The 11,746-nt window shown below is 41.9% G+C and overlaps 1 protein-coding gene across 2 annotated transcripts; it reads right to left on the reverse strand.

Moving 5' to 3' along the window:
- Nucleotides 1–464: 464 nt before the first annotated feature.
- Nucleotides 465–6,024, reverse strand: LOC117570034 (proline-rich protein 36). 2 transcript variants are annotated; one of them, XM_052005347.1, is made up of 3 exons: nucleotides 5,947–6,024; nucleotides 2,243–5,432; nucleotides 465–2,098 (listed from the first exon to the last, which is right to left on the reverse strand). In XM_052005347.1, the coding sequence occupies exons 1-3, from the start codon at nucleotides 5,983–5,985 to the stop codon at nucleotides 474–476; spliced, it is 4,854 nt and encodes a 1,617-aa protein (XP_051861307.1). In that variant the 5' UTR covers nucleotides 5,986–6,024; the 3' UTR covers nucleotides 465–473. The 2 variants fall into 2 exon arrangements, with proteins under 2 accessions (XP_051861307.1, XP_051861304.1); XM_052005344.1 differs by having other exon boundaries at nucleotides 465–5,432.
- Nucleotides 6,025–11,746: the final 5,722 nt, after the last annotated feature.

An 11,746-nucleotide genomic window follows, 5' to 3' on the forward strand; every position in this document is an offset into this window, starting at 1 on the left:
AACTTTACAAGTGCTCCCGGACTCTCATTATGTTATCGGAACTTATGTTTACACCAAGTGGATAGGGTAATTACACAGATTGCTATTCAATGCGCTCAGCTGAGACCACTGAAAGCAGCAGAAATTATTAATCTAAGTCAGGGCCAGACTTGGCAATAGTTATACCTAAATACTATTAAATTTTTACAGAATTAAGTTAGCTGTAGAGGTTGCTTCTGGAATTGCATTTGAATGAACTTTATTTGTGCATATAAATTATGTTTTATTTGGCAAGCAAACTAAGTGTAATTGTTACAATAAATTAAAAAAAAAAAAATTTAAGTACATAAATTGTAAATATATCGTTGCTAATATCATTGAATTTATTTTGAGATTATATATGTGAAATGCTACAATTAACGTCGTTCCGTTTTGGGTCGTTGTGGCATTTGTAAGTTTCTTTCATTGAGATGTGATGACACACATGGTCCTTTCTACTTGCGCAGGCACTTGGCATCATCCTTGGAAACGCACTTGAGGCTGCGGTAGTCGAAGCGCTCCTTGTTATCGCAACGCAGATGTACGTACTTATGTTTGCCCGATTTCTTAACCTCACAGCGATAATACTTACGACAATCGCGTACATCGGGATAAACATCGTCTTCGTCGCATTCATCCTCATCCTTTAGCTTCTTGATCACGTCCTTAACGTATTGCTTCTTCTCCTTGGAGTTCAAGTCTTCACTGTCCTCGTCTTCGCTGGACTTTTTCTGTTCACTGTCCTTGCTCTCCTTGGAATCCTTTGACTGTTTGCTGTCCTTTTTGTCGTCCTTCTTCTCTTCTTCGGAATTAGACTTCTTCTTATCACTGTCATCCTTTTTGTCCTCGTCAGAATTGTTGGACTTCTTTTTGTCTTTCTCTTCCTTGGAGTCCTTGGATTTATGTTCCTCCTTCTTGTCGTTCTTGTCCTCAGAAGAGTTATTATTCTTCTTTTTCTCATTGTCCTTTTCTTCATTAGAGTCCTTTGGCTTTTTGATATCCTTTTCGGCTGAACTATTATCAGCGGGACTTGACTTTTTCTGCTCTTGCTCCTTGGACTGATCCTCAGTCTTCTTATTGTCTTGCTCAACCGATGCATTCTCATTGGAGATTGTGCCACCCGATGGCTGTTCGATAGACTCAGCAGTCTCCGGTTTGTTGTTCGATGGCAAGGCAGGCTTGTTTGTTGGAATCCAGCCGTTTACCCAGTTGTGCCAATTGGGCCAGAAGGGTCGTCGAGTAGGTGCTACTTGGCCATTACCTGATTCATGTGGACGAGGCCAGAATGGAAATTGAGGGATTGGTCGAATGGTAGGCCTGGTAGGAACTGAAGGAATTAGAGGAATAACTGGTGGATTGATAGGAGCGTTGGGAATTACTGGAGTACTAGGAGAGTTGGGAATGACAGGTGAATTGGGATTTGCGGGAGCATTGGGGTTCGCTGGTGCAGGAGCATTTGGATCCACAGGAGCGTTAGGATTTATTGGAGCGGGAGCATTAGGATTGACTGGTGCATTAGGGTTCACTGGAGCAGGAGCATTTGGATCCACAGGAGCGTTTGGATTTACTGGAGTGGGAGCATTAGGATTGACTGGCGCGTTGGGGTTCACTGGAGCAGGTGCATTTGGATCGACAGGAGCGTTAGGATTTACTGGAGTGGGAGCATTAGGATCGAGTGGCGCATTAGGAGCAACTGGAGTGTTGGGATCCACAGGAGAATTGGGACTCACTGGAACAGGTGCATTAGGATCAACTGGTGCGTTGGGGTCCACTGGAGCTGGAGCATTTGGATTCACAGGTGCGTTGGGATCCACTGGTGCATTAGGGCCAACTGGGGCATTAGGATCGACAGGCGCGTTAGGGTTCACTGGTGCAGGAGCATTAGGATCAACAGGTGCATTGGGGTCGACTGGTGCATTTGGACCAACTGGGGCATTGGGATCAACTGGAGCGTTGGGATTCACTGGGGCGTTGGGATCCACTGGCGTGTTAGGGTCGACTGGTGCACTAGGGTCAACTGGCGCATTAGGATCGACAGGAGCATTAGGGTTCACTGGTGCAGGAGCATTAGGATCAACAGGTGCGTTGGGATCGACTGGTGCATTTGGACCAACTGGGGCATTGGGATCAACTGGAGCGTTGGGATTCACTGGGGCGTTGGGATCCACTGGCGTGTTAGGGTCGACTGGTGCATTAGGGCCAACTGGCGCATTAGGATCGACAGGAGCGTTAGGATTCACTGGTGCAGGAGCATTAGGATCAACAGGTGCGTTGGGGTCGACGGGTGCAGTTGGATCAACTGGAGCGTTGGGATTCACTGGGGCGTTGGGATCCACTGGCGTGTTAGGGTCGACTGGTGCATTAGGGCCAACTGGGGCATTAGGATCGACAGGAGCGTTAGGGTTCACTGGTGCAGGAGCATTAGGATCAACAGGTGCGTTGGGGTCGACTGGTGCATTTGGACCAACGGGGGCATTAGGATCAACTGGAGCGTTGGGATTCACTGGTGCGTTGGGATCCACTGGTGCATTGGGATCGACTGGTGCATTGGGGCCAACTGGAGCATTCGGATCGACTGGCGCGTTAGGATCAACTGGAGCGTTGGGGTTCACTGGTGCGTTGGGATCCACTGGTGCATTGGGATCGACTGGTGCATTGGGAACAACTGGTGCATTAGGATCGACAGGCGCGTTAGGGTTCACTGGCGCAGGAGCATTAGGATCAACAGGTGCGTTGGGGTCGACTGGTGCATTAGGATCAACTGGAGCGTTGGGATTCACTGGTGCGTTGGGATCCACTGGTACATTGGGGCCAACTGGAGCATTCGGATCGACTGGCGCGTTGGGATCAACTGGAGCGTTGGGGTTCACTGGTGCGTTGGGGTCCACTGGTGCATTGGGATCGACTGGTGCATTGGGGCCAACTGGAGCATTCGGATCGACTGGCGCGTTAGGATCAATTGGAGCGTTGGGGTTCACTGGTGCGTTGGGGTTCACTGGTGCGTTGGGATCCACTGGTGCATTGGGGTCGACTGGTGCATTGGGACCAAGTGGTGCATTAGGATCGACAGGCGCGTTAGGATCGACTGGGGCGTTGGGATCAACGGGAGAGTTGGGGTCAACTGGTGCATTAGGTGCATTTGGATCGACAGGCGCGTTAGGGTTCACTGGCGCAGGAGCATTAGGATCAACAGGTGCGTTGGGGTCGACTGGTGCATTAGGATCAACTGGAGCGTTGGGATTCACTGGTGCGTTGGGATCCACTGGTGCATTGGGGCCAACTGGAGCATTCGGATCGACTGGCGCGTTGGGATCAACTGGAGCGTTGGGGTTCACTGGTGCGTTGGGATCCACTGGTGCATTGGGACCAAGTGGTGCATTAGGATCGACTGGGGCGTTGGGATCAACGGGAGAGTTGGGGTCAACTGGTGCATTAGGATCGACCGGTTGATTTGGATTAATTGGAGCGTTAGGGTCGATTGGTGCGTTGGGATCCACAGGTGATAGAGTGGTTTCTTGAGGTGCAATAGTTGTGGTGCCAATTGGTGCGTTCGGGTCGATTGGTGCATTTGGGTCAACTGGCGCGTTGGGATCGATTGGTGCGTTGGGATCAACTGGTGCGTTGGGATCAATTGGTGCGTTAGGATCAACTGGTGCGTTGGGATCAATTGGAGCATTTGGATCAACTGGCGCGTTGGGATCAATTGGTGCGTTGGGATCAATTGGTGCGTTGGGATCCACAGGAGCATTTGGATCGCTCGGAGCGTTAGGATCAACTGGTGCGTTGGGATCCGCAGGAGATAGAGTGGTTTCCTGAGGCGCAATAGTTGTGGTGCCGATTGGTGCGTTCGGGTCGATTGGTGCATTTGGGTCAACTGGCGCGTTGGGATCGATTGGTGCGTTGGGATCAACTGGTGCGTTGGGATCAATTGGTGCGTTGGGATCAACTGGTGCGTTGGGATCAATTGGAGCATTTGGATCAACTGGCGCGTTGGGATCAATTGGTGCGTTGGGATCAATTGGTGCGTTGGGATCAACTGGTGCGTTGGGATCAATTGGAGCATTAGGATCAACTGGCGCGTTGGGATCAATTGGTGCGTTGGGATCCACAGGAGCATTTGGATCGCTCGGAGCGTTAGGATCGACTGGTGCGTTGGGATCCGCAGGAGATAGAGTGGTTTCCTCAGGTGCAATAGTTGTGGTGCCGATTGGTGCGTTCGGGTCGATTGGTGCATTTGGATCGACTGGCGCGTTGGGATCAACTGGTGCGTTGGGATCGAGTGGAGCATTTGGATCAATTGGAGCATTTGGATCAACTGGCGCGTTGGGATCAACTGGCGCATTGGGATCGATTGGTGCATTGGGATCAACTGGTGCGTTGGGATCGATTGGTGCGTTGGGATCCACAGGAGCATTTGGATCGCTCGGAGCGTTAGGATCGACTGGTGCGTTGGGATCCGCAGGAGATAGAGTGGTTTCCTCAGGTGCAATAGTTGTGGTGCCGATTGGTGCGTTGGGATCAACTGGCGCGTTGGGATCGATTGGTGCGTTGGGATCAATTGGTGCGTTGGGATCAATTGGTGCGTTGGGATCAACTGGTGCGTTGGGATCAATTGGAGCATTTGGATCAACTGGCGCGTTGGGATCAACTGGCGCATTGGGATCGATTGGTGCGTTGGGATCAACTGGTACGTTGGGATCGAGTGGAGCGTTGGGATCGATTGGTGCTACAGGATCGACTGGAGGCAGTGTTGTTTCCTGAGGTGCAATAGTTGTAGAGTCGACTGGGGCATTAGGATCAACAGGAGCGGCTGTACCCCAGTTGGGATCTATGGTTGTATTCGGATCAACTGCAGCATCTGTTGTAGTACCCACTGGCTCGCTGGGAATCGTAGACTCCGGTGCAACGGGTGCAGCAGTGTTACCGACAGTAGTGTCCACAATAGGTTGGCTCGTGGTCTCGATGGGAACAGTTGTGGTCGTCTCAACTGAAGCAAGCGTTGTATCAATGGGTTGTGCTGTAGTAACAGGTGCTTCGGTTGGATCACTAGATTGCGCTGGCCCTTCAGTAGTGGGTTTCGTAGGAATTATCACATTGCCCGTAGTGGATTCGATGATAGCTGATGAGCTACTAGCACCCTGAACAATAGGACTATCGGTGATTGTGGTCATCTTGGCAACAGCAGCTGTTGGTGCACTGCCATCCGATTTGACTGGCAGGCAAATCTCCAAGCTATCGTTAATGCAACGCGTGTTCGCTGGACATTGTTGGACAGCGCCCGAAGCGATATCTGCATAGCAATATTGATAGGTCGAGGGACCCACACATATGGCTGATTTGCCATCGCAATTGATGTTTATGATCTGAGCATTGGTGTTCAAGCCATTTTGATTCTTCTCGAGCATGCCCGCTAACTGTTGGAAAGAAAGAGATATGCAGGTGAAGAGAGAAAGAAATGAAGATTAGTATGATTTAGTCCAGGGGGTCAAGACGTGCTGCACTGTTTTGTTACAAGTCAGTTAAATGTTGTACCGTAACAGTTATTTATATTACACTGGTTTAGTTTATCACTTGCATAGGTTATGTTCGAGTCGCCGCCGAGTGCTCTCAACGATATCCAAAGTATCAAGATTCCCGGCAGCTATTGTTAGTTTGTTTTCGGGGTCATAGGGTGTTTGTTTAGTCACGCGTATCCAAAGCCCGCAAAGTGCCACACAAGATGTTAATAATAAAAACTCATTGTTAATTAAAACCAAAAATATGTATTATACAAAAATAATAATTTGTGTGTTTTGTTTGTTTGATGAGGGGAAGTTTGTTTTTTTTTGGCGGATTTACGGGGTATTCGGGTTTTTTTGGTGGGGATAATTTGTTCGATATTTTGTTTCGTATCTGCTGTGCGCGTTAGTAAATGTTCAACGCAATTACCAAAAGTATAAGTAAAAATCTGGATATTTTGGTCGTCATCGTCGTGGGATATGTTTTTGGTTCGAATGTAAAATCGTTACTATCCTCAGTACACGCTATCGCGCTGCTTATATTCAATTTGCCACCAACTTCCACATTTATCTACGCGAATCTCACTGACACTAACCAAACATCGAATGATTATCTTTTGTTTACGCCCAGATAAGTTTGCGACCAATTTATGATATTGCAGTGAAAAAATCTTGGCAATCTTCATCTGTTTTGACTACCGTTCTTCATTATTAAGTATTATAGTTTTTCGGAAATTTTTATAAGTAAAATACGAGTAGTTTGCGATTTCTTATCAGCTGACGTAACATGAAAGTGGGCAAAAAATCAAGAATTATTTTTGCAAATGTAAATTACATGTAATATTTACAATAAGCTGCATTAAGTTAATTTAAATTATAAGCTAACTTTTGACATTAAATGAGCTTTAACTTTAGCAACTAAATATATTCATAAACATACTAAATTTCAATAGAGTCACTAAAATTGTACATTCTAATAAAATTGTATTTAATGAGAACAAACTATCGACCTTTGTTATTTTGGTTATTATCTTTAGAAAGGCTTTCCCCGAAAATGTTCTAAGGTAAATAATACGAGAATGCCGGTACTTTCTAGGTATTTCGTTATCAAGCTGTAAGAAACTTTTGTGCAAAACTATATAAATTAAACGGGCTTAACCGAGGTGTTTTAAATAAACTGTGGCAAGGTTAGGATAGTTTACAATCTGCGAGAAATTCCACACAATAACATATTATTCTTTTATTACTGTGGCAGGTGTAGCTTAATATACATACATATGTGATATGAATCAGGCCTTGTATGCGCATTAAAATGCAATTAAAATCATAATAATAATAAAGTGAAAACTATGCTAATCTTGTTTGGTGCTTCCGATCGTCATTAACTTGATCCTAATAATGATATTTCACACATTTGTTTAATTACCGTAATCTCAAAAGTTGAAATTATGATAAAAAAAATAAAAAAAAGGGGAGGAAAAAAATATACACTTAAGATCTGCGCATTTCCTGTGACAAATTTTACGTTATTTACACAAGTTCTAAATGGATAGCTGAGCAAAGAAAACAATTCTCCCAAAAGTTGTACAAACCGGAAATGTGGTTCAGAGTGGATCCCTGCAAAGATCATGACTAAGGCCAATTGGCATGGACTTATCTCTCAAGTTTATCATATGCAACTCACAGATACAGTAGCTACTTATACATATGTATTTCATATGCAAACGCAATAAAGAGCATACTCTTTATACTCTTTTTTGTTTGTCCGGGAGTCTGCTAACCCCTCATTTTATGACGCAGGCAAACCCAACGTCTTTCTATCCAATGTCCGTCCAAACAGACCTCACTTACGTATATGTTTTTTCCACATGCTAGTATCGTAATGATCATGATCATGATCATGAATTTGCCAGTGATAAGAGATTCAAATAGATTGAAGATTACAGCCAGATGCTGTCCGACTAATGCTTATCGCGTAGATAATAAACGAGATAAGTAACGCGCCAGTTCTGGACAAGAACAATCCCCAAAACGTAAGCTGCTGTCAGTCGGATTGTATAACACAAATTTGTGGAGTACAGTGGAGACTAGCTAAACATTTTCTCAAAAGTCAATCTTTGATGTGAAACCTTATATCGTGTATATTGTTTATAAATTTAAATACAATAAAATGGATTTTTTGCAATGAGTAGAGTATACTAAATAAGATCCGCATAGAGATGCAAACGTAACTTTATATTGTATTGTTATGATTCCTAAAATTGAAGAAGTTATTTAAGAAATCATTTCTTCGGTATTTTATAAGTATTCTTTCAGAATATTAATAGTCGTTGGTGTATTTCAGAGTTTTTCTTATACATTAATTTCGTAAATTTTAAGAATAATACCGCTCTTCATTATTCTACAAATATATTAATAGTCTTTGGTATATTTCAGTGTATTTGGGGTATATTAATTTGGTATATTTTAAAAATATTACCCCACTGCATTACTCTAAAAATGTACCGAGGTAATATACCCCAAAAATACAGAAATATACCAAAGGCTATTAATATACTGCAAAAATACTTTCGCTTTAATTGAATACGGGTGACGGGTATCTCATAGCCGAGTACACTCGAATGTAGCTTTACTACTTAACATTCCTATCATTTAAAGTATCTTTACTATTATTTAAAAGTGCTTATGATAGAGAACAAAACAAATTTTGTTTAATAGAATCAAAGAATAGTTTGATTCCAAAATTTTTTAAATAATTTCCGAAATTATCTTTATTTTACATAATTTGCGTTTCTTATGTAACTTTCTAATAGGTTTTTGAAAAACATTAATTTGTAAATTTCGCAAAAATTTTATGCGTATTAAATTGCTTTCTACCGAATTGTATGCAGAGCTGATAACAATTAAATGATTCGATTCCCTTTCAAAATAATTCATTCATATGAATTTGCACCGTATAACGTTGTCAGATTGTGTGAGAGATATATGTATAATACATATGTACATACATATGTATGTCTGACAGCATAGGTCCAAAGACCTTTGGGCGACTTCAGCTTATTAAGCTACTTAAATGACCGCAATTTGCACAACATCTGCCCAATTCCCAGACGACGGCGACAGCGACTGGAAAATGGAACTTTGAAATTCACAAAAAGGTAACAGAGAACAGAGGTGGCTATCGACTGACTACTGAATGGGTGGGTGTAAATGGGGGGAGTGAATCAAACAACAAAAAATCAACAACAAATTGCGTGGTAGCTCATCCATTTATGCCATTGCATATGCCCTTTGAAGCCCAGCAATTGCATCAAATTGAACAATTAAGCGTCCTCGAATTCTTTTTTTTTTCCCAATTTTTTTTTTTTTTATTATTTTTATTGTTATTATTATTCAGTTGCTTCATTTAATGCGGTTAAACCATAATATAAAATACAAAAAAAGCGAGAAAAAAAAGAACAGGCGCAAATGCAATGCAGGCACTGCGGTTTTTCATGTCTAGACAATACAATAAATACAGTTAGCCATATATTTGTATTATCATATGGGCGCATCCATATATGCATCTCCCCTGTCCTCTGTGTGTCCTCTCTCCTGACATTCTCTCCCATAGGCAACCGACGCATACGTATATTTTATAATTGGCGCCAATTTGTTGGCTTATCGCCACGGCGAATACGACGACAAAACGTGCAGCATTACGCACAAATGAGGCACACATTTTGTGACTGGCTTCGTTAACTGATTGAATGCAACGGATGCAGCAGCATGCAGCATGCTACACATGCCACACATGCCACATCTGCCACAAGCTGAGCTGGCACTTTAACAAAACAAACGAACACGTGTCATTATCATTATCATTGGCATTATTATTCTTATCATTATCATTGTCGTTATCGCGATCGATGTAAAACAGCATTAGCATTAGAATTGTTATTGCAATTATTATTGCAGACATCGTTAGTATTGTAAATAGCTTCGCTTTGATTTTGATCCAAAGAATGAGCGGCAATTATTAAAGTTTCGTTTCTGAGCATTGTTCCTACAAGTTTTATTTCTACGTAAACAGAAACGTATATGAGGGAAAAAATAAATTAATAACTATTATTTTTACCTAATTTTATTTATTTTAGAAATAGTTTTGAATGGACAAAAACGTCTGTTTACTACGGTTGGTTTGGCTTCTGGTATATTTTGCACTTTATGGTATATTTTGAGTGTAGTACTGTATCAACATACCAACTACAATCTTTGGTATCTTTTTAGTATTAGTTTCGTTGGCTGTAAATCTGGTATTATTGTACTGTATGGTATATTTTGCACCGAAAGGTATATTTTTATTGTTGTACTATATCACTATATTAAATATAACTTTTAGTATATTTTTAGTATTAGTTGCGTTGGCTCTAAATCTGGTATTATTGTACTCTATGGTATATTTTGCACCCAATGGTATATTTTGATTGTAGTACTATATCAATATACCAAATATAACTTTTAGTATATTTTAGTATTAGTTGCGTTGGTTCTAAATCTGGTAAATTTTGTACTCTATGGTATATTTTGCACCGAATGGTATATTTTGAGTGTAGTACTATATCAATATACCAAATATAACTTTTAGTATATTTTTAGTATTAGTTGCGTTGGCTCTAAATCTGGTATATTTTGTACTCTATGGTATATTTTACAATCAATGGTATATTTTGAGTGTAGTACTATATCACTATACCAAATATAACTTTTAGTATATTTTTAGTATTAGTTACGTTGGCTCTAAATCTGGTATATTTTGTACTCTATGGTAAATTTTACACTCAATGGTATATTTTGAGTGTAGTACTATATCAATATACCAAATATAACTTTTAGTATATTTTTAGTATTAGTTGTGTTGGCTCTAAATATGGTATATTTTGTACTCTATGGTATATTTTACAATCAATGGTATATTTTGAGTGTAGTACTATATCAATATACCAAATATAACTTTTAGTATATTTTTAGTATTAGTTGTGTTGGCTCTAAATATGGTATATTTTGTACTCTATGGTATATTTTACAATCAATGGTATATTTTGAGTGTAGTACTATATCAATATACCAAATATAACTTTTAGTATATTTTTAGTATTCGTTGTGTTGGCTCTAAATCTGGTATATTTTGTACTCTATGGTATATTTTAATTGTAGTACTATATCAATATACCAAATATCGCCTGTGGTATATTCTTAGTATCTTTTCGGTATATACAGTCGACTCTAAGATACTTGTATTTGTTTGTTTTTATTAATTTTTGAGTTATTATGACTAGTTTAAAAAACAATTTCAAAATATTACGTACATATTCACACGCTTAATTCTAAGCTGGATGATACAGCAATGAAAGTAGCAGAAAAAATAAGAAGTATTTATATTATATCTAGAAGACAGCTCCGATGGTAATTATCATTAGCATTTGCTGCAACAGTGGCAAACTTTATTAACACCCTCTGCGTTGATCATGTAATTGAAGCACTTTGTCTTCTAGTGCTGCATGGAAAATGCCTTGTGCTGCATTCTTCTCAGCAAATGGGCACATTCTATGCCGTCGTCAAATGGCCCGTTTGACAGGCCAAAGGCAAACAGTCGACGTGCTAATTCGTTGGCCACCCATTTCGTGAGCCCGAGGCTCGTTGTGTGTGTGTGTGTAGTACACTCTCTCTCTCTCTCTTGGCCATTTCCCTGGCCAAATGCAACGTTGACAGCTCAAAAATTGTAACAAGAACGCTGTGGGACACCACCCAACCGAAAAAAAGAACCGAGATAGTAGGTGGGAAAGGGAATGGGAATGGGAAAGGGGAATGGGGAATGTTGCAAGGACAGGAACTGTCGTCCGTTGCATGCAAATCAAGTGAAAGGCGCATTGCCATTGCGTTGCCAGGCAGCATCCGCTTTTGATGCTTTCCCTCTCCGTCTCCGTCTCCCTTCCCTTCACTGCCCTTTCACTGCAGTGGTAATGGTGCAACAAAAACCCGAGACCATCCTACGCTCCCCGAACTCCGACCCCAAAAATTATGCAAGTCGTGTCGGTTGCGCTGTGCTGCAACTCTGCGTTAATGTTGTTGGCGTTGCGGCCGCGGCTGTGGCGGCTGCTGTGGCTTTGCCAGAGCTCAGAGCGCCCAGCGTGCCTCTTGCCTCATTGGCGTTGCACAAAGCGGACTGCACGTGTAGGACGGGGCGACAA

Source organism: Drosophila albomicans, chromosome X (assembly GCF_009650485.2).
Source record: "Drosophila albomicans strain 15112-1751.03 chromosome X, ASM965048v2, whole genome shotgun sequence".
Lineage (NCBI taxonomy): Eukaryota > Metazoa > Arthropoda > Insecta > Diptera > Drosophilidae > Drosophila > Drosophila albomicans.

Coding starts and splice junctions, on each gene's coding strand:
- LOC117570034 (XM_052005344.1), bottom strand. CDS start 5,985: ATGACGACCAAAATATCCAGATTTTTACTTATACTTTTG. Junction 5,433..5,946: donor GATTTTTACTTATACTTTTG/GTAATTGCGTTG, acceptor TCTTTCCAACAG/TTAGCGGGCATGCTCGAGAA.